The sequence below is a fragment of the Betta splendens genome, chromosome 7, assembly GCF_900634795.4.
Source record: "Betta splendens chromosome 7, fBetSpl5.4, whole genome shotgun sequence".
NCBI classification, from domain to species: Eukaryota; Metazoa; Chordata; class Actinopteri; order Anabantiformes; family Osphronemidae; genus Betta; species Betta splendens.
The window spans coordinates 3544849-3568663 of record NC_040887.2 but is presented as its reverse complement, the minus strand read 5'-3'; the positions used below and the strand labels follow the sequence as shown (position 1 = coordinate 3568663).

The 23815-nt window shown below is 48.5% G+C and overlaps 2 protein-coding genes across 4 annotated transcripts in view; one reads left to right on the top strand and one right to left on the bottom strand.

Annotated features, from left to right (window-relative positions):
- The window catches only part of cacna2d3a (calcium channel, voltage-dependent, alpha 2/delta subunit 3a), a 65065-nt gene extending 41631 nt beyond the window's left edge, over window positions 1-23434 (top strand). For 2 of the 3 annotated variants that reach the window (XM_055510573.1, XM_055510572.1), the window contains 21 exons: window positions 829-912; window positions 991-1062; window positions 1589-1650; window positions 1746-1813; window positions 2367-2412; window positions 2509-2606; window positions 2681-2774; window positions 2863-2958; window positions 3044-3165; window positions 3820-3897; window positions 12515-12576; window positions 12738-12782; window positions 12864-12926; window positions 13850-13920; window positions 15371-15446; window positions 15527-15579; window positions 16298-16353; window positions 17677-17791; window positions 21189-21304; window positions 22327-22406; window positions 22507-23434. In XM_055510573.1, the coding sequence (XP_055366548.1) occupies window positions 829-912; window positions 991-1062; window positions 1589-1650; window positions 1746-1813; window positions 2367-2412; window positions 2509-2606; window positions 2681-2774; window positions 2863-2958; window positions 3044-3165; window positions 3820-3897; window positions 12515-12576; window positions 12738-12782; window positions 12864-12926; window positions 13850-13920; window positions 15371-15446; window positions 15527-15579; window positions 16298-16353; window positions 17677-17791; window positions 21189-21304; window positions 22327-22406; window positions 22507-22599 (1650 nt within the window). In that variant the 3' untranslated portion in view covers window positions 22600-23434. The remainder of the gene's footprint in view (window positions 1-828; window positions 913-990; window positions 1063-1588; window positions 1651-1745; window positions 1814-2366; window positions 2413-2508; window positions 2607-2680; window positions 2775-2862; window positions 2959-3043; window positions 3166-3819; window positions 3898-12514; window positions 12577-12737; window positions 12783-12863; window positions 12927-13849; window positions 13921-15370; window positions 15447-15526; window positions 15580-16297; window positions 16354-17676; window positions 17792-21188; window positions 21305-22326; window positions 22407-22506) is intronic. The other variant, XR_008695220.1, reaches the window with a different exon arrangement.
- LOC114858229 (leucine-rich repeat and transmembrane domain-containing protein 1) lies at window positions 5818-10182 on the bottom strand. The gene is made up of 4 exons (XM_029155176.3): window positions 9578-10182; window positions 8237-8621; window positions 7951-8156; window positions 5818-7203 (listed from the first exon to the last, which is right to left on the bottom strand). The coding sequence occupies exons 1-4, from the start codon at window positions 9582-9584 to the stop codon at window positions 6671-6673; spliced, it is 1131 nt and encodes a 376-aa protein (XP_029011009.1). The 5' UTR covers window positions 9585-10182; the 3' UTR covers window positions 5818-6670.
- Window positions 23435-23815: the final 381 nt, after the last annotated feature.

The following is a 23815-nucleotide window of genomic DNA, read 5'->3' as shown; positions in this document are numbered from 1 at the left end:
TGAGTAAACTTGTTATCGTGACAATCCCGTTTAGGGCACAGAGATTCAAGTTCACATCGCAGATAATCTTATAATGTGCAGATTTATTTTCTACGGGCAAATATGGAAAGTAACTCTTGAGCTGGTGTCAAGTCAATCACGCATCAGGACGCTGATTGACAAAGCCAATCTGTGTGTAGTTCCTTGTGTGTTGTGGCTGTGTGGCGGCGTGTAGAAGCGAGGAGCTCGTTCCCGGCATCCGCTGTGCGGTGAATAGAGGGAGAGACAGCGTCTGAATGGCTGTGATTAACTCCATTGTGCTCGCGCTCCTCTTAGAAGAGGATGAGAGTGCAGAACGGAAGGGAGGGAGACGGTGGAGAACCTGTTTAATGTGGGAAAAGGAGCGATACAGCGTGATGGTGTGAGGACACACGGACACACAGGTGGTTGAATGATTGGTACTGGGCTTCACTAACACTGGGCGTCAGAATGTGTTTAAGGTCGGAATCACATAGTTCATCGTTTAAAAACAAGTCAACAAGGAAATGTGTCCCCGACTTACCTTAAAGTTTTTCAATTAGAATTGTGAGATCCTATTTTGGGTAAATCATCCTAGTACCATAAAATAAATACATTTAGAATGCAGGATATTGTTTTAGGCTGACAAGCAATTAAAGTGGACGGCATGAGAAGAGAAAACAAAATGTGCTCTGAAGAATTTTAGGTTGACTTTGGATTTGATAAACTGCTTATTTTTGAAAGCAGAGTAACTAATGGAACTTAATGGTGCACTCTGTGTCTGTCTGTGTGTGTGCATGCGTGTTTACGTGTGTGTTTACTTGTGCCCAGTACGGGGACGGCAAGAAGCGGCGGAAGCCAAACTACAGCAGCGTGGACCTGTCCGAGGTGGAGTGGGAGGATAAAGACGACACGGTGGGACCTCGAACACACTGAGCTGCCTCAACACCAGCCGGAGGTTTCACGTCTGCTGTGCTTGTTTCCACCGCTTAGCTGCGGAACGCCATGGTCAACAGGAAGACGGGGACCTTCTCCATGGAGGTGAAGAAAAGTGTTGACAAAGGGGTGAGGACGGCACCGAGCGCACAGGTTGAGCCACAGGAAACACTGAAGGGGAATCCACTTTGCCAACGCGATGTCACACTTGGCACTGGGACGCACTGGACTGACTCGGGGATTTTGTTTCTGATTTGGTTTGCTCTGCATGCATGGGTGTGTGTCTGTCTGTGTGTGAGCCCCTTATCTCCACCCAGCACATGTTGCTGGGAGAGACTGGAGAGACTGCAGAGAGAGAGAGAGAGAGGGAGATTATTCAGGTGTGTACTTAGTAAAGAGCATTATACGTGAGCCGCATTACACACACACACACACACACACGCACACACACACCCACACACCCACACACACACACTGTACATGTTCTGAGCACCTGCTTATTACGGTCATCATCCTCCATGTGGCCATCGGGCGATCAGCTGCACGTCCCCTTTGTGCCACTAGATGGAGCCAGAATGAAGGGAGACACATCAGATAACTGGGCCAACTGTTTGCCTCTGCGTCTGTCACAGTGATGTTATTGGTTTTATTCCAGAAACGTGTACTGGTCCTGCATAACGATTACTACTACACAGACATCAAGGGGACTCCGTTCAGGTGAGAAACCTGGAGAACTTTCAAAGGATGCAGTTAAGTGACCAACGTGTCCGTAATCCTCATGTTCCTCTTCATCCCCTTGGTTCGTATTGTAGTCTGGGTGTAGCCCTTTCCAGAGGCCATGGAAAGTTTTTCTTCAAAGGGAACGTCACCGTGGAGGAAGGTAGGAAATATATTTCATTTCTGCCTAAATCAGATGCCCGTCAGAAACAAAATGTTTACTGATGTATAGTAACAAGTGTAGATGGTGGATGAAAATAAAAAAGCATCTTATGTATTTAATCCAAAGTTGGGTTTTTAAGCACAAACACCTTCTATTACAGTTAAACTCTATGTGTTGTCTTGACTGTGTGACTGTCCTTTGTGTGTGTTGCATGTTAATATTCATGTGACAGCAGTGTGTGTGTGTGTGTGTGTGTGTGTGTGTGTGTGTGTGTTACTCTAAACATGTCGATCATGCAGAGCCCTCAGAGCATGACTTGGCCCTTCCTGATCTAATCAGACCTGTCACATCCATTCAGAAAACACATTTTTCACCCTGTTTGTGTGTGTGTGTGTGTGTGTGTGTGTGTGTGTGTGTGTGTGTGTGTGTGTGTGCTTGTGTGCGAGCGTGTGTGCGTGCGTGCGTGCGTGTGCTGAGGTGTAGATGCCTGAGCGTGATGATAAGTTCAGTGTTGAGTGGTTTAGGTTCAGGTACAGTTTTTCCTTCCTTTCAGGACTTCATGATTTGGAGCATCCAGATGTAGCGCTGGCAGATGAATGGTAAGAGTGTGTGAACAGTGTCAAGTACTACAGTGCATGTTATAGTTATAAAGCTGCACTATGTCAGTGTAATGACTGTCCACTGCTGTCATACAGGACGTACTGCAACACGGACGAGCACCCGGAGCACAGATACCTGTCGCAGATAGAGGCCATCAAACTGTACCTGAGTGGACACGAGCCCACCCTGCAATGTAGGTTCAGCACCAACAGCCACAGCTCACACAGAGGTGTGATGACTCATTTAACATCTGCGTGATGTTTCCAGGCGACAAGGAGCTGATTCAGGAGGTTCTCTTTGACGCCGTGGTGACGGCGCCTATCGAGGCCTATTGGACCAGCCTCGTGCTCAACAAGTCAGAGTACGTGTGTGCTTCCGCAGAAACGAAGGTCTGTTCTAAATCCTCAGCTCACTTCAGCGAACACATATCTGTTGGTCCCGACGTGCAGGAACTCCGATAAAGGAGTGGAGATCGCCTACTTGGGCACCAGAACCGGCCTGTCCAGAATCAACCTGTTTGTGGTGCCCGATGAGCTCACGAACCAGTACGTGTGCCGTTCAGCGCCGCTGCTTCCTCCACACGTGAGGACGTGAGCTGTGCTAACGTGTCCTCGCGTGCGTTTCCTTAAGAGACTTCCTGACGGCCGAGGACAAGGAGGGGGTGTTCAACGCCGACCACTTCCCGCTGTGGTACAAGAGAGCGGCCGAGCAGGTCCCCGGCACCTTCGTCTACTCGCTGCCGTTCAACACGGGTCAGTTCTACGGTCTCATTCATGTTTCAGCTACGTTTAATGCAGCAGTTGAGTCAAACCAACCTTCCATTAGAACCACAGCACCATGTGTGTAGGTTTACGTTAAATTAGACACGGCTCCGTTATTCAAGGGCACAAATGATTGAGTCACTTCTATGTGAGCCTTTCTCCATCCTCTCTTTGGGGCCGTGCGTCTTTACCTCCCCTTCTCCTCTTATTAATTCTGAGCTGTGTTCCTGTGGACGGGACTGATTGCTGCGGGTTGAAACAAGATATGTTAGCAAAAGCGTTCAGCCCTTTCCATAGTGACTTGGCCAGGACACATAAACACACACGCACACACAATGCAGGCAACTCACGCATACTCACGTCTCCAAGAAATGGTTTCACTTCCAAAAGGAAAAGGGAGGATGTGTTCCCGCTGCCCTGAGCCGTGGGCTTTCCATTAGTGCCAGCTAATAGAAGTCATCTGAAAGCCTCTATTTACTCGCTGGACTTGCCTCGGACGCGTTGTTCCCCACGCGACTGCGCTCCACGTTTAAGCACAAGTCACCCCCCCCCCCCATGTCTCCACCAATTCAGAACAAATATGAGAAATGATGACATGGCTGCGATATGAACTTTACTTGTGTCTATTTGTGTCGCGCGGCTCAGGATCAGAGAACAAGAGCGTGGTGTTGGCCAGCACTGCCATTCAGCTCCTGGATGAGAGGAAATCACCCATAGCCGCGGGTAAGTGGGAGCTCGAGAGGCTCTTTCGCGTCCACACACACTTCCACGCTGACAGAGGCTGCAATATTCCCTTCCTTCGCCTGCTATTCAGGCTTTGTTTCGCTGCTCCCTCGTCGCCGGCCCCTACTTATTTTCCTGCGTTCGAGCTGAAACACTTTCTGCCCACATGTGCTGCTTTTTTTGTCTGCGCGCCGGCCCCTGGATGAAACGTATGCTGAGGAGAAGGCGAGAGTGCAGCATCTCATAGACCTCTGCATCCAAGAATATTTATGTCTAAATATACTAATAGGAGGCAGTGTCATAAAAAGCCTGTTGTGCACTGTTCAGTTTGCCTTTTAAGTCGTCTGCCTTTCTTACGTACGTCAAGGTGACCCCCGCCCTACGGCTTCTCTCCCGTGTCGGTACAATGAGCTACTTGATGACAGTTTGTGCTGCACAAATTAAACGGATATGGTTTCAAAACGGTTACGGTGTGACGTGATATGGCATCGTGGCATCGTTAGCTTCCCGCGCCTCCCAAAGGCACAGGATGACCTCACTCATTATTCTATGGATTATGGGAATAATGTCATTTTTCCCTGCAGCACAGTGGAGAATTGAGAAACACACTTTTTTGTTTTCAAGCATGACAAATGAAATAATTTGACTCATTAATTGAGTCGATGTGGAAAAATACAAACAAGTGATGAAAGTATTCACATGGGCATCGACATGAGGCTACATGTACAAGTCTGAAACAAGCAGGTTATTGTCTCCACCACAGTGAACTGGAAGGAGAGCATTTCAATGCATTCCCCTGGTCAGCATATTCCAGGGACAAACAAGCACGGCTTTCTTCCTCCGCGTACTTTAAGTACCTCCTCCTCTCGGTAGATAAGGGTGGGTAATGCCAGCTGAGGTAAAAGACCAGAGCATGTTGGGAACGCAGTGATAAAATAAGAGACGAAATAAAAGGGCAGAAAAAGAGAAAATAATTTCACGGTGCCTGGCTGTGTTGACATGAAAGCAGAGCATTGTGGGTACTCGGGGCCTAAGGGGGAACCAGTGGAGCAGAAGGACAGAGATGGGAGAGTCTGTGTGGTGCCAGGCCGCGCACACACAAGCACACACAAGCACGCACGCTCACTCGCACGAGGGCTGCGCATCAGATTTGTAGCTAACAGTTCACAAGCAGCCTGCGTTTTGCACCGGCCCACAGTCAGCTTTGACCCCAACGACTCCATCCCTGTTCTCCGAAGATAACACCGTCCTCTCCCAAGCAGCAGAATAAATGACTAATTTCAATCCAAATTCACCAATCCCTCGTTAGAGTGGGCGCTGATGTACAGTAATGATGATCGCGCTCGCCACATCAGGGGATGACTGTAAGGATGGGTTTATATAAGAGGCTCAGATGGGAGGAGAGATGTAGGCTAGAATGCAAATGTAGCGTGGGCCGGTTAGGGCCAGTTTTCGCCGGCCCGTGCTCCACTGAGCTGGAGACTTGTGAATACACTAATACACTAAGTTAACAGGACAGGCTGGTGACGTCACACGGGGCCTGCAGACATCACTTGAGTCACAATGTTACCGTGTGTGTGCGTGTGCGTGTCCGTTTGTGGTCACATCCACAGACACGTGCAGAGCCACAAAAGGCAGGTCGGGCGTGAAGCTCGAAGCATCTGTGCAGCAATCCCTCAAACGTTTTTAGATTTTATTATTATTATTATTTTATTATTATTGTTATTATTATTGTTGTTGCTGTAGTTCTCCATTACAAGTCATTTGATGCTTTATATAATTCACCTTCTCTGTTCTAGTAGTGAAATAATAATTTATCTTGCACATAGGTAGAATAGACAGAATTTCCTGTGTCGTTACAAATATTTCCTCACAGAACCAATAAGAAAATACACAATTTAGGCCAGAAAATGAAAACGCTTTTCGAAAATATTCCTCTTTTAATGTTTCTCCATTGAATGCCTTATTAAATCAGTTACCACTATACATATAGTACAGAGATCCGTTCAAATGTATTTTTTTATTATCGGTATTTTATATAACACAGAGTGGACGACAGGACTGCCTTTATGTAATCAGCATTAACTCACAAACTCTCCGCAGTTTTAGGATGCGTTCAATATTGTTTGTATGGATGACGACGAACCCGTAAAGTCATAGAACAACAAGCTTCTGCTGCTCTTCACATCACATTAGCCTGTTTCATTATTGCTTCAATAAACTGCTCATCTCCACCTCAGTAGTCAAAAAATATCCTTTTAAGAAATTGGATTCCTCTACAAAACGATGTCACATTATTAGGCACAGACTCCTTAATTAACATGTGCAAACACTGAACGCATTCGAGCAAAACACTGACACAGTTTCATTCTTGTTCTCATTCGCTCACAGTATTGATACAAACAGAGCTAAAGTGACTGCAGCTGCCTACTATAACATTTTAAATCGACATCTCAAAGACAATTTCTGAAATCCATCTTCAACACCACTGTTATATACAAACACACAGTTAAAAATATATCAATTTGTTTCTCTGTGATATGCATTTTTCCAGACAAAATGGAATCGGCGCGTCTGAATTCTTTGGCCTGCCCCTAAAACCTCAGTGCATAGTCAAATACTGTACCTGTGGCAGTTAGCTACCCGAGTCTCAGAAATGAGCGAACACACACAAACAGAGCCTCCCTCCTCCCCCCATCAGCCTCACACACACGCACACGCGTGACGTCCGCAGACGGCTGCGTTAAAGGTTTGCTGCCTCCGCCTCCGTCTCCTAGGCGATGGCGTTCTCCAGCGGCTCCTTAGCACCCGCCGCGGCGTGGTCCGCCCTCTGCGCCGCCGCCGCCGCCTGCTCCTCGTTCTTCTTCAGCTCCCGCTGGTACTTGGCCATGATGGCGGCGTAGGCGCAGCCGTACACCGCTGCCGCCAGCATCATCAGGCACACGATGCCGCACACCACGCCGGTGATGATCACCGTGGCGATGGCGTGCCGCAGGTTGACGGGTCGCTGCTTCTGCTTGGGTTCGCACTCCGGCATGCCCCCCCCGCCGCCTCCCCCCCCTCCGCCGCCGCCGAAGCCCTCCCCCATCGCCATGGGGACGTGGAGGGCGTGGCTGGAGGGGTGGGCGTGGTTTCCGTGGGTGTGGCCCCGGAGCAGCCTCTCGGACTCCAGGTGGTGTATGTTGGCGAACAGGTAGTGGTAGCTGGTTGTCATGCAGGCGTGGAAGAGCTGGTACGGGACTTTCTGCAAGTCTCTGTCCCTCATTTCCTCTGGCTGGGAACACAGCGCCTCGTCCACAGCGCCGCCTGAGGAGACAGGGAAGGGTCAGGGCGCCGCTCTTTACTCTAATGAGCTGCATTAGCAGGTGTGACAGGATCTACAAGTCGAGCAGAGTCTCCTGGCTGATTCCAGCTGCAGCTGAATGAAGTTAGGCAGATAGGATTCATCAGATGCCTTCAGTGTCCTGTACATGCTCTTTATTGCGTATCTCTAGGCGGCTCTGCCCCATGTTCCTCTCCTTCTTTCTGCCGGATTAACCACAGGCTTCGTATTAAACACACTGTACTTGCTTTTATCTGGGTCCATTGTTATGTTTTACACTAATTAGAATTTTCAGACGATGGGACGAAGGCGCGTAGGCATGTGGGCGGACCAGCCAGCTCCCAGTGAGCCTAGTATTGTTTGTGCGGTGTGTACTGTTACCTAACGTTGCACGATGGGGTCGGTCTGGAGCGGAACGCGATGCCTGCGTACAGTTCTAGCCTGTAGCTGTACAAGGAGCACGTCACTCGAGCGGCCGGACGGCAGCGGGTGAATGCTTGAGCTCATGTTAATCACAGCATGCCATGTGCAAGCTGCTCTATAGTTTTATGAATATAAATGTGACTACTCCTATGGCGGGTTCATTCGTTGTGCAAATGATGGTGTTTTATGGTAATTTGGTGTTTCCATAATTAAATATGGGCATAGTTGGATTCTGTGCCCAGTGGGAAAGGCAGTGTGATGGATGCGTGATGGAAGCGTCTGCGGCCCTGAGCCACTGGTGATCTAACCTTTGAAGAGGTAGGTCTCCAGCCAGAGCTTGAGGCCGATAAGCTGGCAGTCACACCTCCAGGGGTTGTCCCGCAGCGTGAGGCTGTCCAAGTGGGTCAAGGCCTCCAACAGGGAGCGGTCCAGCCGCGTTAGCCTGTTGTGCGCCAGCCCCAGGTGGCTGAGGTTCCTCAGACTGTCCCCCATGGCTCCAGACAAGCCCCACAAGCTGAGGGAAAGCACACGACCAGCAAATCACACAAGACGGAGGGTTTACAGGCGTTTCGCTCACACGGGGATCATCTCAACCTGTTGTGCGAGAGGTCCAGGTGGGAGAGGGAGCGGACGGGTCCGAGCAGCCGCTTGTCCACCTCTCGGAGGCCGTTGTGAGCCAGGCTGAGGCGCTGCAGGTTCCGGAGCCCCAGCAGAGCGGTGGGCGAAACGGACGTGATGGAGTTGTTGGATACGTCGAGGACGCGAACCAGGGGCACCTCTCTGAAGGCCATGGAGCCCAGGCCCCGAATGCGGTTGTCCTGGAGGTACAGCTCCTGGGTGTCTGGGAGCATCCGGCGGGGGACGTCGTAGAGGCCTCGGCCTCGGCAGTCCACCACCTTGGTGTTGCTGTTGCAGGTGCACTCCTTGGGACAGGCGCGCGTCAGCGTGAGGAGGGAGAGGATGGAACACACCAGTGCCACTGTGGAGACGGAGGGAGGTCACATGGGCTCAGTTATTCTCTGCTTTGGCAAGAAAACAGTTGGAAAGGAAGTTGACAAAGGCCGGTCTTTCTTTTCGCTCTGCTCTTTGTTGAGCAAACTTACTCGCGTTGCTAATGCGCTATCTCCCACCTCCCACCCTCCTTAGACAGTGGCCCTGGGTGACTCCTCACCCCTCACCTACGCTCCACCCACACACAAATCCATACGCAGCAGATATTAGGTGTCTGATTCCCTCAGAGATGACTTCACATGTCCATTCCTTCTGGAACATTGCAGCAGTATTTATAGCTTTGGCTGAAGCAGCTCGCGGCTCAATGAAACCAAGCCTCAGAACGTATCTTACGTTGTCAACACATAGACCTAGAACAGTTAGATTCGATGCCTCCTGTTTATTTGCACAAGCATGAGAGCTAAAATATCCTACCAAACAGCTTAGCCTTTTTATCAGGGTTGGGTTGGTTTAATGTTTAAACTACACCATCAGCCGTCATCATCTATTAGATAATATGCCCAATATTTTCTTCTCTGCTGCTTCTGTCTAAATCTATTTTATAGATATTATTTGATCTAAGACGTGTAATGTTTTGCTGCCTGTTTACGGCCTTGCACTGCATCCAGGTGCTCCTCATCTCAGCTGTTGAGCACAGCTGCTCCTTCTAACGCTACGCTGCCCGGTTCCACGCACGCGAGAACGCAATCGATTACACGCGTGCTCCTACTCGTGAACTGACTCGTACGCACATGGAAGGAGCCGAGCGGAGCGCGGCGGCTGTGGAACGAGGTCAGCAGCAGAGAGGGGCTCCCCTCCGGCCCAAAGTACACACACAACCCACAGCAGGCACCGTTACTTAGTTACACAACACTTTACCCACGGCTGTAGCTGGTGGAACCCAGCACACACTGCACGCTACACACCAACACACACTCCTCCTACCTCTCATCTCTGCCGGTCGTCCTTGGGCCGCTCGCGTTTGCTGTTCCTTTAGCTCCCCGTGTGAACTCCGCTGGCCGTCGTCTGTTGATGATCCATCGGCTGCGGGTGCGAGGCAGTGAGCTCAGCCTGTCTTGACTTTCCCCGTGTGTGCAGGCTGATATGGTCAGTGGGTGTAATTGGAGAGGCCGGGCTCGGCGGCAGAAGCCCGTGTTGCCGTCTGCATGGCGGTGAAAGCCGCGAGCGTGTGCGGATCGGAGCACGGAGCTGCCAGTCTGGGAATCAGGAGTTAGGGAGCGCTGCTTCGCTCTCTCGCTCGCTCACTCGCTCGCTTTCTCTCTCTCTCTCTCTCTCACTCGCTCTCTCGCTCTGTTTATCTCTCTGTTGCTCTCTTGCAGTCTCTCAATCTCTGGCTTTGTCTCCTCTACTTTAATTCACGTTGTTATTTATAGGTTTTCATTCCATTTGCCTCCTTCTTTTCGCCTAATTGCATCTTTGTTGATTCTGCATCAACACCCCCCCTTTGTCTTGGTGTGTGTTTTGCTCGCGTGCGCTCCCCGTCCCCCGTCGTATTGGTGAGCGTGACGCTGTGTCATTTCCCTGTGGACCGCCGTGCCTCTTAAATCACACCGCACACATGTTCCCTCCACCTCCTGCTTTCCTGGCAGGAGATGAACCAGATCAAATCAGATGGGAGTCGTCGTGCGTCTCCACGAACGGCGAACGCTCTGATGATGTTATGCGTTAGCCGCAGGCGCAAACGCTGCCGGCGTGGGACGCGAGCGTCCACATGCACACGCAGCATGATCCTAAGCTGTTGCAGTAAATGTACACGGATTTATCCTTTAAAATTTCATTCTTGCATGTTAGATTGATGCTAAGCCCATAGGAGCTCTGGGAAGCAAAAAGTGCACGGGGGGAGATTAACAATCTAATCACACTGAACAATGACTGTTATTAAGCTTACAAGCTGATTTGCCAGAACCCAGAACCGTTTGCCCTCCTGTCCGTCTCCGTTTATATCCGCTGGTCCGCTGAAGGGCATGACAATTACTTTCATCATGTCATATAGAATACCATGTGAAGTGTATGCGTCACCGGCTTATATCTGCTTCCTCTGGTGAACGTGTGACAGTATGAGGCTGCACAGAGGCTGAGACGCATTAACATTAGCATGCATGCTCTGAGGGCACACGCGCCAGCATTACGTCCTCCGATGTGTGACGACACCTTTGTGTTTGCTACGAGCCCATGTGCACGATGGCTTCAGACAGTTGTGTTTGTGTGCAGCGACTAAAGCCGCGAAACAAACAACCAGGACAGAGTCTGGCTGCTGCGTTTTTTTTGCTTTTCGGATTTTGCAGCAACAATCGCAGACGATGAGACGCAACAGCAGCTCGTGCTCTGAACGCTGCCCAGCGTCTGGAGGGGATCTGCCGCCCGTGGAGCGATGCTGCTGGACGAGCACTCCTCTAAACCTGCACATAGCTGCGTACATCTGCACGGCAGAGCTGGGAGCGGCTCCGACCCCAGACGTCTGATGGGAGACGGACCACGGGACGGATTTGGACTGCGTTTCTCCCCTTTTTCATCTTTGTATTCATAAAGCCAGCTCAGAGCGTAAATGCTCCAAGTTCCCGAATCACACCTAGGGAAATTAAATGTTCCCCCACGCCACAGAAAATCCCTGAGCATTAGTGAAAGATTTGGGGTTTTGTTTTAGTTCCGAGCCAACCTTCAGGCGGCGTCAGTGCACTTTTAACCTCCTAATGCCGTTTTAGTGAGCAGACACCTGCACTCAGCGGAGTGGATTTATGCTTCCAGGTATTTTCTTTGCTGAACAGCAATGAAAACGCCACTTTCAGCTCTGTCCTTCGCCGTCCGTATCACGTTTCAGGATTAAATCCTCGCCGTTTCCCCCTCTTCCAACATTATTTCCTTTTGTTTTGACTATTGTGGAGCAGCTGATCCTGCGTCTGTTGCTGGCTTCCTGATCTAGGTTCTCCGTATGCGTTTCCACTGCCGTTGCCCAGCGCCTTAAATTAGACTCTCCTCATGGGTTTTCCATGTGGGTGTAGAGATGGTGGGCTGCTGAAAGGATCTGGCAAAGCTTATGATGGGATAATCTGCACCTGTTCCTCTGGGCACGGGCTAAAACAGGCCCCAGCAGCACCGCACTGCACGTAGACAGTCAGTCACACCAGTCAAAGAACTGCTTCTCACTGATTGACAGTAGCATTTCCACTACATACTAGATAATTCTGAAAACTACCCACAAAATAATAGAGCTAAGTATATAATATTTCTACTTTCACACACTTTTTTATCCTGAAACCGGTTGCTTGTACTGTATATATTGTATAAATGTTATCTACAGTGACTGGACACTGGAATTCTACCTGTTTCTGTTTCCTGCTCCTGGAAAGAGTTAAAGACCCGTGATGCATGGGAAACTCCCGCTGAGAGAAAGCGAGGGGCCTCGGAGTCCTAATATCTGGGGTTAGTGGGAGAGGAGCTGGGGAGTGACAAGCTTGTGGCCAATGTGCCAATCTTTCCCTAAATTTAAGGTCAGTGACGGCCTTTTTTCCAGGCAAGGAATTCGGGCCAGATCTGCTGACTTGGGGACCTGCTGTGTGAGGCTCCCAGGAGAGCATCTGGGACTGTTGCGATAACAACAGGGAGGCGACTGAGGGACGCCTTGGATTTCATTTGGGCAGCTCTGATTCAGAATGGAGTCAAACTGCATTTTGATGTGGTTCAACCTGTGCAGACGGTGCAGACATTCACACACAGTTCCCACATGTCGTCGTATGATTCCCGTGCGTGCTGCTGTGCATTAGGCCTCATGTGGGGTTAATTAATGATCCGTGTACTTCTGAGCGGGCTCATGTGCATCAATGCAGAGATCACACAACGGTGACACAAACATCTCTGTTTCAGCTGTGGGCATTCAGATGAAACTGGAGTTCTTTCACAGGAAGTTCTGGACAGCCAGCCGGCAGGTACAGTACACACACACACACACACACACACACACACACACACACACACACACACACACACACACACACACACACACACAGCTGATCAATCCGTTCTCTAACACATTCACATGTTGTGACATTCTGAGTGATGCGTGTGTGCGTTTGCTCTTATTTTCCAGTGTGCAGCTCTCGACGGTAAATGCTCCATAAGCTGTGACGATGAGGTCAGTGACTCTTCCTCCTCTCAGTCAAGCCTCCGCGCTCCTGTCGCCCGGTTTGCCCTCTAACCCTTGGTTTCCCAACAGAACATCAGCTGCTACCTCATTGACAACAACGGCTTCATCCTGGTGGCAGAGGACTACACCCTGGTGAGAGCACACAGACACTAAGCCCAGCTGTAACTTTAATCCACCGTTTCATCTCTTGCCTCAGATCTGCTGCTGTAGCTGCAGCCCACGCGTAATGCAGTTGTTTACTGTGCTCTGAGACACGGTGCTGCCCTCGTATCTACCCTCTGCTCAGCCGTCATCAGACACGCTGTCATTCTGGCTTTGGCTCATCTAAGCCAGTCCGCTGGCTGTCAATGTCCTTTTCTTCCCCCGCGCGCATCTCCTCCTCGCTGGGTTTTAATTTGAGGGGTGACGGAGCATTTAGGGATTCACTTGTCAGATTGTTTCCCCTTAATGCAGTGAAAAGGCCATTAGCTAACAAGGTGACATGACTGTGATCCGTCAACATGTTGAATTGGATATGTGAGTGCTTTTGCTGGAGGATCTGACGGGATGTGCTGTTCCGGCCATGATGTGTGTGAGGAGAGGAGGCTGCAGGAGCAGAAAGAGTTGATGCGCATCCCAACAGAGTGGCATCAGTGGACGCGGGTCAGTGTGGACAAGCTCAGCGCCTTGTCAAGCTAAAGAATGAATGCAAATGTTATTATCAGCTCTGTCTTTCATTATTTTTCCAACATCTCACATGAATCAATTAAAAAAACAGCCGATTGTTTCAGTCATGCCAACACGCTCTCTGGGATGCGTCTCCTGAAGGCATCACCTATTATGGAGATGGCGTTTGTTCACATGAACAGCTTCTCCTGTGGGTCCAGGTTGTTTGTTTGTATTGTGGCATGAGATGCTTTGGAATTTGGCTCAGGGAAGCTTTGTGTGCAAGGGAATTTATTTGGGGTTGAATGGAAGGTTTGGGTTATGAATGATACCAGCACCGTCTATTATTTTAGGCTGTGTTTTTTTTTATGACCCATTTCATTAAGGAAAACTGTTCTCCTCTTTCCTAGACAGGAAAGTTCTTTGGAGAACCGGAGGGAGCTGTAATGAGTAAGCTCCTGCAGATGGGCTCTTTCAGGAGGTGAGTGTTTCCTCTACAGTGTCGTCAGTCCACCTGCCAGCGAGTCTCACTGTACGTGCAGAATATCGCCGGCCAAAGAATGAGAGCACGTCTCCTCTGGCGCTGACAGCTCTTAACTTGGTCAATCGCGCTGAGCTATTCAGCGTTGAACTCTGACCCCTCACTCGGCGGAGTTCTGAGTTTGGGGATTACACAAAATCTTTTCCTGAAACGGGAGCATTAGGAGAAACTTAGTCCTTACACACACACACACACACACACACACACACACACACACACACACACACACACACACACACACACACACACACACACACACACACACACACACACACACACACACGGTGTGCGCTAGTGAGAAGGAAACCTCGTCTATTTATCACAGGGATGAACCTCAGAACCTGACAGCAGATGGTTTACAGTCCCACTCATGAAAACAGAGAAGCCTTTAAGACCTTCCTCTGCATCATCAATGTGGGATGATTAAGGATGGTTTGAAACTGAGGACAGCGTCAGACGAATGAATAATACTAACTTGTGTCAGTGAAGTATTAGCATGATGACTTATAGCACTCATAGATACAGTATTAACACTAATGAATCCAGTATGATCTGTCTTAACCCAGCGCCACACAGAGTTTAGCCTCGATTAAATAAACAGTGCAGATGTTTTAAACTCCACCACTTAAAGTTGACACAGGCTGATGACTTGATTTGATCTGTCAGCGTCAGGACTGTCGGCGGAGGCAGTTTTCCTCCGTCAGTTTGAGATAGAAGCGCTCTTTGTTCACGTGACGGAAGCGGTGTCACGCAGACGAAACGTCCTCTCACACACAGGCTTCAGGCCCGTCTGCGTTTACCGTGATGTGGCCCGGCCCGGCTCTAATTGGATCCTGGCAGCCGCTGGAGCCGTGTGTCACCGGTTCTGAGGTTTGAGCGTCACCCAAGGCTGCGGAGAGACTGGGCCCACTCACACATCACACACGTTCCCAGGCTCCTCCACTTTGAAGGAATTTGTCCACAGGCCATGATAAAGAGTGTCTAGAGTGTATGTGTGTGTCTTAGAAATCCCTTTAATAACCTCATCCAGACAGCCCCAGACCTCACACCCTCAGGGTTTATTAAGTCCTTAAATCCTCCAATATCCCTCCAATATCCCCAAATTATCTGCGCCCCCCCGCGCCGTCCTACATCGCTTTGAGGGACCTCTGGGAAGCTCTCGGCTTTCCGTTGCGCCCTCGTAGCATTCCTGCCACGTCTGTCCAATACGCTGTCCGCAGGTAAAGTGGTGGTTAGGTTTCCTTCCTGTTCTCACACAGCGGTCCAACAGGCCCCGCAGGCATGTAATGGCAGAGCGGAGGCATTAGTCCAAGCCTGTGTTAGCGTATCCCTGCCGTCCTGTGAAAGGCATCAGAAGGCGGCTTCATCCATGTGTTGTTCCTCTCACCAGGGTCACGCTGTACGACTACCAGGCCCTGTGCTGGGTCTTCTCCGAGAGCAGTGACAGTGGACACACACTGCTGGATGTGAGTAGAGCCCTGTCTGCGTCCCACTGCCAGCCTCTGCCTTGGCTACTGTCATGACCGGTTTCTCCTCCCTCCTTCAGCCGTATCTCGCCTTCTTCTCGGCGGTGAGGTGGATGCTGACCGAGCTTGTCATGTAAGGCTTCTGTGTGTCTCCGGTGTGCCTGCAGCAGCATGTTCCCAGTGTGTCTGCGAGCGCATATCGGCTTGCTTGCTCTCGAGTGGCTCCACGCGCACGTTGACGTGACCGCCGATGATGGCGTAATGGCGCTAATCGCTGCCTGGTGTTTCCTGCAGAGCGAGCTTCGCTCTGATGCCACGTCGGGTTGTGGGTTCGTCCTGTGTGGTCTGTTGTTGCCGCATTGCATCATGACAGTGTCGTCAGTGCTGATTTTATAGCCTGTCACTGTGCAGACGATGCTTTGTCACTTAGTCACTTTTATTAGTGAATGAACTTCTTGCGCCTGTAAAAAAAGGAAATGTGTAAAGTAAAAGTAAAGCAAGAAATAAATGGTACAGTAGATCTAAAAATATGAATGCACAATTATTTCACACACAGATTTTTGTCTCAGTTCAGTGACATGGTTGATTTAATTAGTTTACGTATAAGGGCGGCACTGTAGTGTGAAAGGAAGACCCATCTGTACACAAGTGACACGATGCTGCACTAGATGTTATGTAGTCTGTTACCAAACAAGAATTATTTTACATGCACTTCCTAAAAAATAAAAATCATGATGAAATACAGGCAGAAACAGTGAAATGCTGTGTCACTATTGCAATTTAAAGTTTTGTAAAATAAACAAAAAGCTGTTGCCCTGTTAAAAACTCAGTTCTCACTTCTCCTCATTTAGATTCCTGGTGGAGTTCAACCTGTACAGCTGGTGGCACTCAGACCTCACTGCTAAAGGTAGGACGGCCTGTCTGACACTTATTGCCTCCAATGGCTGCTCACACTGCTTATTATTTTTAGTTGGAACATTTTGGATAATTTTTGGGAGGAGTTCATATTTTATAAATACTGATAATTAAAATTAATAATTGCAATATAAATAATAATTTCAATATGTGGAGGCTTTAGTTAAGAATAATTATTTTTAGTACAATTGTTCAACTAATCTAATGTGGACACCTGTCTGTGCATTAAAAGAATAACAATTAAAAAATGAATAAAAAAGCACAATACAAGACCGAAAACTAGAAATGGCAGATCACAGTATCAGTATCCAGACACGTCAGTGAGCAAGCTTTTGTGTGCCTCTCTTTTTATCTGTCTTCACCTCTTTCTCTTCTCTTCTGGTTTTTATGTCACTCTTTTCTTCTTCTACCTCTTCTTTTCTTCCATAAACACAGACACATTCTCATATTATTGTTGCTGAGCTGCTGCTGCTCAGTGCTGAAATTAAACCCTTACTAAGCATCATTGTTCGTTTTACATTAATTCTAGCTAAACTAATATGAAAATGTTGTGTATCTGAGTGTGTGTGTGTGTGTGTGTGTGTGGGTCAGGATCCCAAAATGAAAGTCCATAAAACGCTGTTATCCTGAATGAAGTGGAGCCGGGCTTCGCTGCTCACCGAGCAGTCGAGACAATTTCACAGCTGACTGGCCTCAGGTCTTAGCAGCACTTTCTGTATCTATTTACAATGGAGATACAGGCCCGCGCCGCCCGGCCCAGCGCCCCGACGTGGCCCGCTGTAACCCAATCTACACGGGCCCTGGAGCCGAACTAATCTCACACGTTCACGCGGTTCTCACACGCATATAATTTGTGTACACAAATGCGCGCGCACCGTTTCCAACACATCGGCGTCGAACTGCTGACGCCCAGTAATTAAAGCGGTTCACATTACGCATGTAACTCAGCATCTGTGGAAATCTGGGCGTGTGATAAAGCTGAGCTCATGAAACGCAACCACATGTTGAAAATCTGACTTTTAGAACGCAAATGGAGCTTTGATGTGTCTGCTTTACATTAAGCCTCATGGAAGGTTGTGTGTTTTGCCTTCATACCTCTGGGTGGCAGAAGAGTCCAGGCAATAGTCTGTGAACGGCTGCCTCGGATTTTCAGTGCAAACATCTCAAAAATGCTGTGCTCCCCGTTTTAAATGCATATTTAACTGAGAGTGTTTCCAGGAATTTCCCAGCGTTCCGATTCTGCCGTTGCTTCGCTTGTGGCTTCACAGTTTTATGAGTTTGTTTCTGAGTCTTTCCTCTGTCCTCCTGTCTTCAGCTCAGAGAGTCGGTCGGACCATGCAGGTGCCGTGCGACACGGAGTATCCGGCCTTCGTGTCCGAGAGAACCATCAAAGAGAACACGGGCAACGTGGACTGCGATGGCTGCATCAAGTATGTGACACTGGAACAGACACAACGTTACATAAAATAATTCAGTTAAATATGCGCCATAAAACAAGCTCACAGTCAAAGATTTGTAAAAAAATCACAATCACTTTAAATAGTAACACGTTGTCCTCGGTCAGTTGGAAATAAGAGGTATTTAGAGATGAGGGAGAAAAAGTGGGAAAATGAGTGTGGTCCCTCATTAACAATTTGGGCTTCTCTGTCAAGCAATTGTCGGGTGTTCCCTGGATGCCTCCAACGGACCTTCATTGCTCCCAGCTGTGGAACTGCCAGCGAAGCTCAAAAATGTGTGTGTGTGTGTGTGTGTGTGTGTGTGTGTGTGTGTTTAGTGTCCATGGTCGGTACAGCCACACAAGGTCAGCGTGTCAAACGCTGCTTTATGTGCCAGCACCAACAGACACACACACACACACACACACACACACACACACACACACACACACACACACACACACACACACACACACACACACTCACGACACAACGTGGCCTCGTCACCGATGACACCACAGCTGGGATTAGCAGGCAGGGCTTAGATCTCAGAACAACATGTCGCCTTCAAATAAATCTTTTTTAAAGCACAATGAATTTGACATTGTGAAATTGAGTTTTTATTTTAGTTTTGTGGAACTTTATTGCTCATATTAGTAATAGAGGATATTGGCGATAAACATCTGCTTCACGTTACGGGCTGACTGAGGCCTTTCTCTCCTCGGTTCACTGGGACTCGTACTTTTGCTGTATGAAATACACCCTCAGCTCATGTCTGAGACTCTTCTCACTGTGTCTGCGTGCGTGTGTGTGTGTGTGTGTGTGTACAGTATTTGTGTTTATTAATTACTTCCTGATGCCTGACACGGAGCGACCGATAAGATGAAAAACACTGAATTTCAGCGAGTGATATAATGACTTAACGCCTCCTATAGAATGATTCAACATCCATTAATGTGTTGCCAGCGTTCCACGCTGTAACAGGAGATTTACTGTAGAAGAGTGTGTGTCATGTCCAACTGAAGAGTGTCTTCGAGGGGACTTTTAGCAGCAGTGCTCTGCATGTTGCACTGTTGCATCCCAGATGACCGACATCCTGTAAAGAGAGAGGCTCAAAGTCATAGTCAGCGACGGCTTCAGCTCAACAGACAGAAATGGACTTCACCGTCTGTGAAACCAACATCCTTTTATTGTGTCTCACTCTAACTCAAACTGTGCTATTGCTCAGATAGTTCATATCTGTACTTCCCTATATTCGTACCTATAGCTATTCATAAGTCTACATTTTGTGTTAGATTTATAATTATTTTATTAATAATATTTTACCCCGAATTTTTGTAGCACTGTATAAACAAATTATTGTTTATTGTTAACTGTTAACTAATCAGGTTGTTTAGCTTTTAGATGCCTTTGTTTTTTTAACTATGACATTAATGACAGCAAATGGGCAACAAAATATATTTTTTTAAATATACACTAATTAGAATTTTTTGGAATATACTTTTATAATCGCATGTCGTGGAGTCACTGTGTCCACCTTCCTAAAAAGTAGCGAGAGAAGTTAAAACCGAATGAGGATTCGCTCCGTGTCGATGCCATTCCGCGTGCTGGGATTTCACCGGAGCAACTTCAGTTCATTGAATTAGTAATTGTTAAGCTTCACACAGTAATTACTGGTCGAATTCCCCAACTGTGATGATAGGTGCCTAAGTGCAGTGTGATGATAGAAGCCATGCAGTTATGGTTATGGGCAAGTTATTCAATGATTAAATCTCTGGAAAATCTGAACATTCTTTACAAAACACACACAATCTGTGCGCGACTATGACTTTTAGAACTGTTACCGCTGGAAATATGAAACATTTTCCTTTATGATCAGAATGTGTTGATAAGCAGAGATGAGTTTTAATAGCTTCAGACACGTTGTGTTGGAGGGTTTTGTCAGAACTTTTAAAAGAAGACTGGTGGCGTCACCACATCTGAGTGACTGCAGTACATTCTGCACAGCCGCCTCTCATCGTCTGCCTTTACTTACTGTACATAAACAAAGTGGATTTCCAGCCAAACTCATTTGAAGCCATGTTGATGCCACGTCGTGTTCAGGTCTCAGTGTGTGTGTCTGTGTCGGAGCGCGATGCACACATCCTGTCGCATGTCTCCGCCTTGTAACGCTCCTTTTCTCAGTGCTACGTTCAAGGGCAGCAGCTGCGCTGTCAGGACGCGTTGAACCTTTCCTCTGCTTTGTATCAGCCCGGCCCGGTTCTGTGCAGGGGTCAGCGGATTATTACACCTAATTCACGCTGATGACTGGTTTGGCTGGTCACAGTGGGAGGACTGTGGGACTGACACTGTGGTTCGGACAGCGGAGGCTGTTCCTATCAGATTAAATTTGTTAAAGTTGTAGTATTAAATTAGAAAGAATGAAGATGTTTCTGTAGAAAGCAGGTTTTCTGTCAGTCTGTCTCTCTTCGTTCCGCTTGCGTGCGTGCGTGTGTGTGTCCGTCCGTGCCCGTCCGTCCGTGTGTGTGCGTGTTTGCACATCTGTGTGTTCACCCAGTCACACGTGCATGTTCTCATACGTGCCTGATAAATGCCTGACAGTGAACTTGATGAATGGCTGAGCTGCGGCAGAAGGTGCGCAGAGAGAGAGAGAAAGAGAGAAAGAGAGAGAGAGAGAGAGAGAGCGCGAGAGAGAGAGAGAGAGAGAGAGAGAGAGCGCGAGAGAGAGAGAGAGAGAGAGAGAGAGAGAGAGAGAGAGAGAGAGAGAGAGAGAGAGAGAGAGAAAGAACGAAGGGTGACCGAAAAAAAGAGATCATCTTTACGAGCCCTCTTCTTCATAAAGCTTATCCTCCGCCATAAATCACTGGCCAGGAGGCCGAGCTGAGGCTTGATCTCTCAGGCCAGTAAAACAAAGCCATGGGAAGATTCGCGCAGGAACGTGTGGTTCCCATTTGTCTTCCTTCGGAGTGTTTTATATTCTGCAACACTTCATTGATGCTCGCCTTGGATAGGATATACAGTAACAAAGACGAAAGAATGGAAGGGGATGAAGAAGACGAGGGGATGGAGTGAGTTAGAGAAGTATGTGCGTATATTTTATATATGCGCCTGCTGATGTGACTCTATCGATGTCTGTGTGTGTTTATTGACAGCTGGCAGTAAAATAAGCCGTCCTCTTGACATGTATCCAGTCGAGTCTCCTCAGTCCATCTCCGCTCCGCTGGGGGAGAATGTGAACACTCATGAGACAAATCCTCTGACACAAATGGAAATTTACATCATACCCATGCGCCTTGTCTAGTTGCCAGTCTGACTCTCAGCTTTCCCTTCATCCTTCTCCCACTTCCTTCCTCAAATCTCTGTCTCTGGCTGTCTGTGCTGTGATTGACAGGTCCTTTGTGATCCAGCAGATCCCCAGCAGTAATCTCTTCATGGTGGTGGTGGACAACAAGTGTGACTGCAGCATGTTCGAGCCAATCACGATGGACCCTATCGAAATAATGTATATCCTTCTCCGGCCAAACCCGGGAGGGGGAGGGGGGGGGGTGCACAGGACAAGTAGGACTCGAGTGTATTTATATCCTAAAACAACCAACGCATGAGACTCATTTGGATGAAGGCAAGAGAAGTTAATGTAATAGGGACCAGAGAGCAGGTCCTTCTGTCAACAAAAGGAAGTCTTAATTAAATTCATTAGACTTGTTTAAAAGCATCTAAGACCAATAATAATCAGCAGCTTAGTTTTCAAAGAGATTTAGGACTTTGTAATAAACATTCAGAGGTACTGAGAACGAACAAACTAATGAATAAATAAATAAATGGATGGATGGTTTTTGAAGGCAGTCATAAATGTGCTGCACAGCTGGAGCTGCAGCGTTCCCGGACAGACAGCGTGTTTTTGTTTTTTTTTTTTCTTTTGCCGTTCTCTTCCAGCTCATGACTTCCAGTGTCGGGATCGTTGCAGCCAGTGCGTGTCCGTCAGCGTTAGCGTGATGGGAAAAGCACAGACTGCAGCGTTCCTCCTCCCGCTCTGATGGTGGAGGAACAGACGAGAGCCTGGTTGAGGAGCAGATCCGAAGCCAGGGCTGCTACCAGTGTGTGTGTGTGTGTGTGTGTGTGTGTGTTACACAACAGCCCACTGCGATGGGATGCTGATCAATAGCAGCCCCGGCTCAGGGTGGGTTCAGACTGAGAGATCGCTGCTCGTCGCCACATACCCAACGTGCATTTCTCACAAATGTTATGCAGCGCCGTCACGCTGTGTATACACGTCCACCGCTGTTTATTTGGTTGCGGAGCGCTAACTGCAGCGTGAAGCCTGATGCTCTGTTGCTAGGCGACAGCAGAAAATTCATCAAGTCAAGTTTTTTTTTTTTTTTATCGTGCTGTGGCTCCAGAGGAACCTCGTTCCATTGTGCGCTCAGAGAGACGCATTCCTTCCCATTATAAACAAGAAATGCACTCCAGCAGGAAAACACCCTGCAGAGAGTCAGCGTTGTCTGTTAGTGCCTTGACTCCAGCTGCACATAATGAATCTCTTAAGTGCGAGAGACTGAAGATGCAAAAAGACCGGAGGCGCCCCGATACCTGTCACCCGTTCCACCCAGAGGTACAGTATTAGCAGAACCAGCACCGTACAGGATCCCTCCCTCACTGTGTGTGTGTGTGCCTCGTGTCGTACTGACCCACACGTTGTCGTCTGACTCCAGGAGAACTCCATGGAGTGCGGCGGAGCTGCCAGTCACTCCCCGTGTCTGGCCGCCACCCTGCTCTGCGTCCTCCTGGCTTTGTTCCCCAGGTGACCGGAGCCGGCCTCGCTTCTCCATCAGAGCTCGGCTCGGCTCGGCTCGGCTCGGCTCGGCTCGGATCGGCTCGGCTCGGCTCGGCACGCAACGTTATCGCAACACGGCCACAGACGCAAAACACATCATTCCCAATTTTAACTCACCACCAAAAAGCAAAAAGTCCCCGTAGCCTCGAGGAAGCTTCCAAGGCTCTTATTCGAAACAAGTTGATAATGGAAAGCAAGTGGAGCTGCTGAGCAGTTTATTATTAAGGTGCTTTATCAATATCACATGAGCGGCACTGAGAGCTCTCTGGAGCGCTTCAGTGTCGTGGACGTAGTAATAAGGCTAACAATGCACTTAGTAGCTTCGAAACTGCACAGGCTGTCCAATGATTCACAGACACACTCGCCACCATGTTGAGTCCTCAAGGAAGCGACAGGAAGCGCCGCGGTCCTTTACTGGGCTCAGAGCTCTGCATTACAGCCACGTAGAACCCGTGTGGAGGAAAACAAGCGCACCTCCTACTGGTCCACACTAACTTTATATGGACCATCGTGATTTTGAAAATAAAAACTATATGAAAGGTTGAGGACGCCTATATGTGGTTGGGTTATAATGAAATGTTTATCAAATGTTTTTTTTCCATGGTTAAAAAAAATGAGTTCTAATATACTGTGTATATATAAATTAAGAAAAAAAAGAGTTCTATTTATAATTTGCAAGTGGTACCCATAAACTGTGAGATTTTGAGTCCTCTGACGTGAGTGGTTGTTAATATTTGAGCTTTGCCTTATTGAATAATATTGGTCCTGTTTGTGTACTTTTGAAATAAAACTATGTTTAAAATTGATGCTGCTGTTGAAAGGCTCCTTAGTGCAACGGACCTGAACCAGAACAATGGGTCCTGTGAGACGCTACAGTTCAGTTCTCCTCCCTGCATGTTGTTAGTGTGTGTGTGTGTGTGTGTGTGTGTGTGTGTGTGTGTGTGTCACTCTCCTATCATCTGCTGCCCCTCAGGCTCGTCCCCCTCATAGAGAAAGACAATAGGGGCCGTGACACTGGAAATGAAGGCCAACCACAACATACCGGAGCCCACATCTGTATTTGTTTAGGAAATGAGTACAAACAAGCCATTAGCATCTTCACATAGCGTCGGTGCAAGAACGGGACCATTGTGCCGTCGACAGAGGGTCTCAGACCGTCAGGGGTGGAGGGGGCCAGTCTGCTTTGG

Bases quoted from the DNA above. Each gene is read 5' to 3' on its own strand.
- LOC114858229 (XM_029155176.3), bottom strand. The intron at 8,157-8,236 runs GTTGAGATGATC...GCTTTCCCTCAG, and splicing joins CTGGACCTCTCGCACAACAG to CTTGTGGGGCTTGTCTGGAG. The intron at 7,204-7,950 runs GTTAGATCACCA...CTGTCTCCTCAG, and splicing joins GGAGACCTACCTCTTCAAAG to GCGGCGCTGTGGACGAGGCG.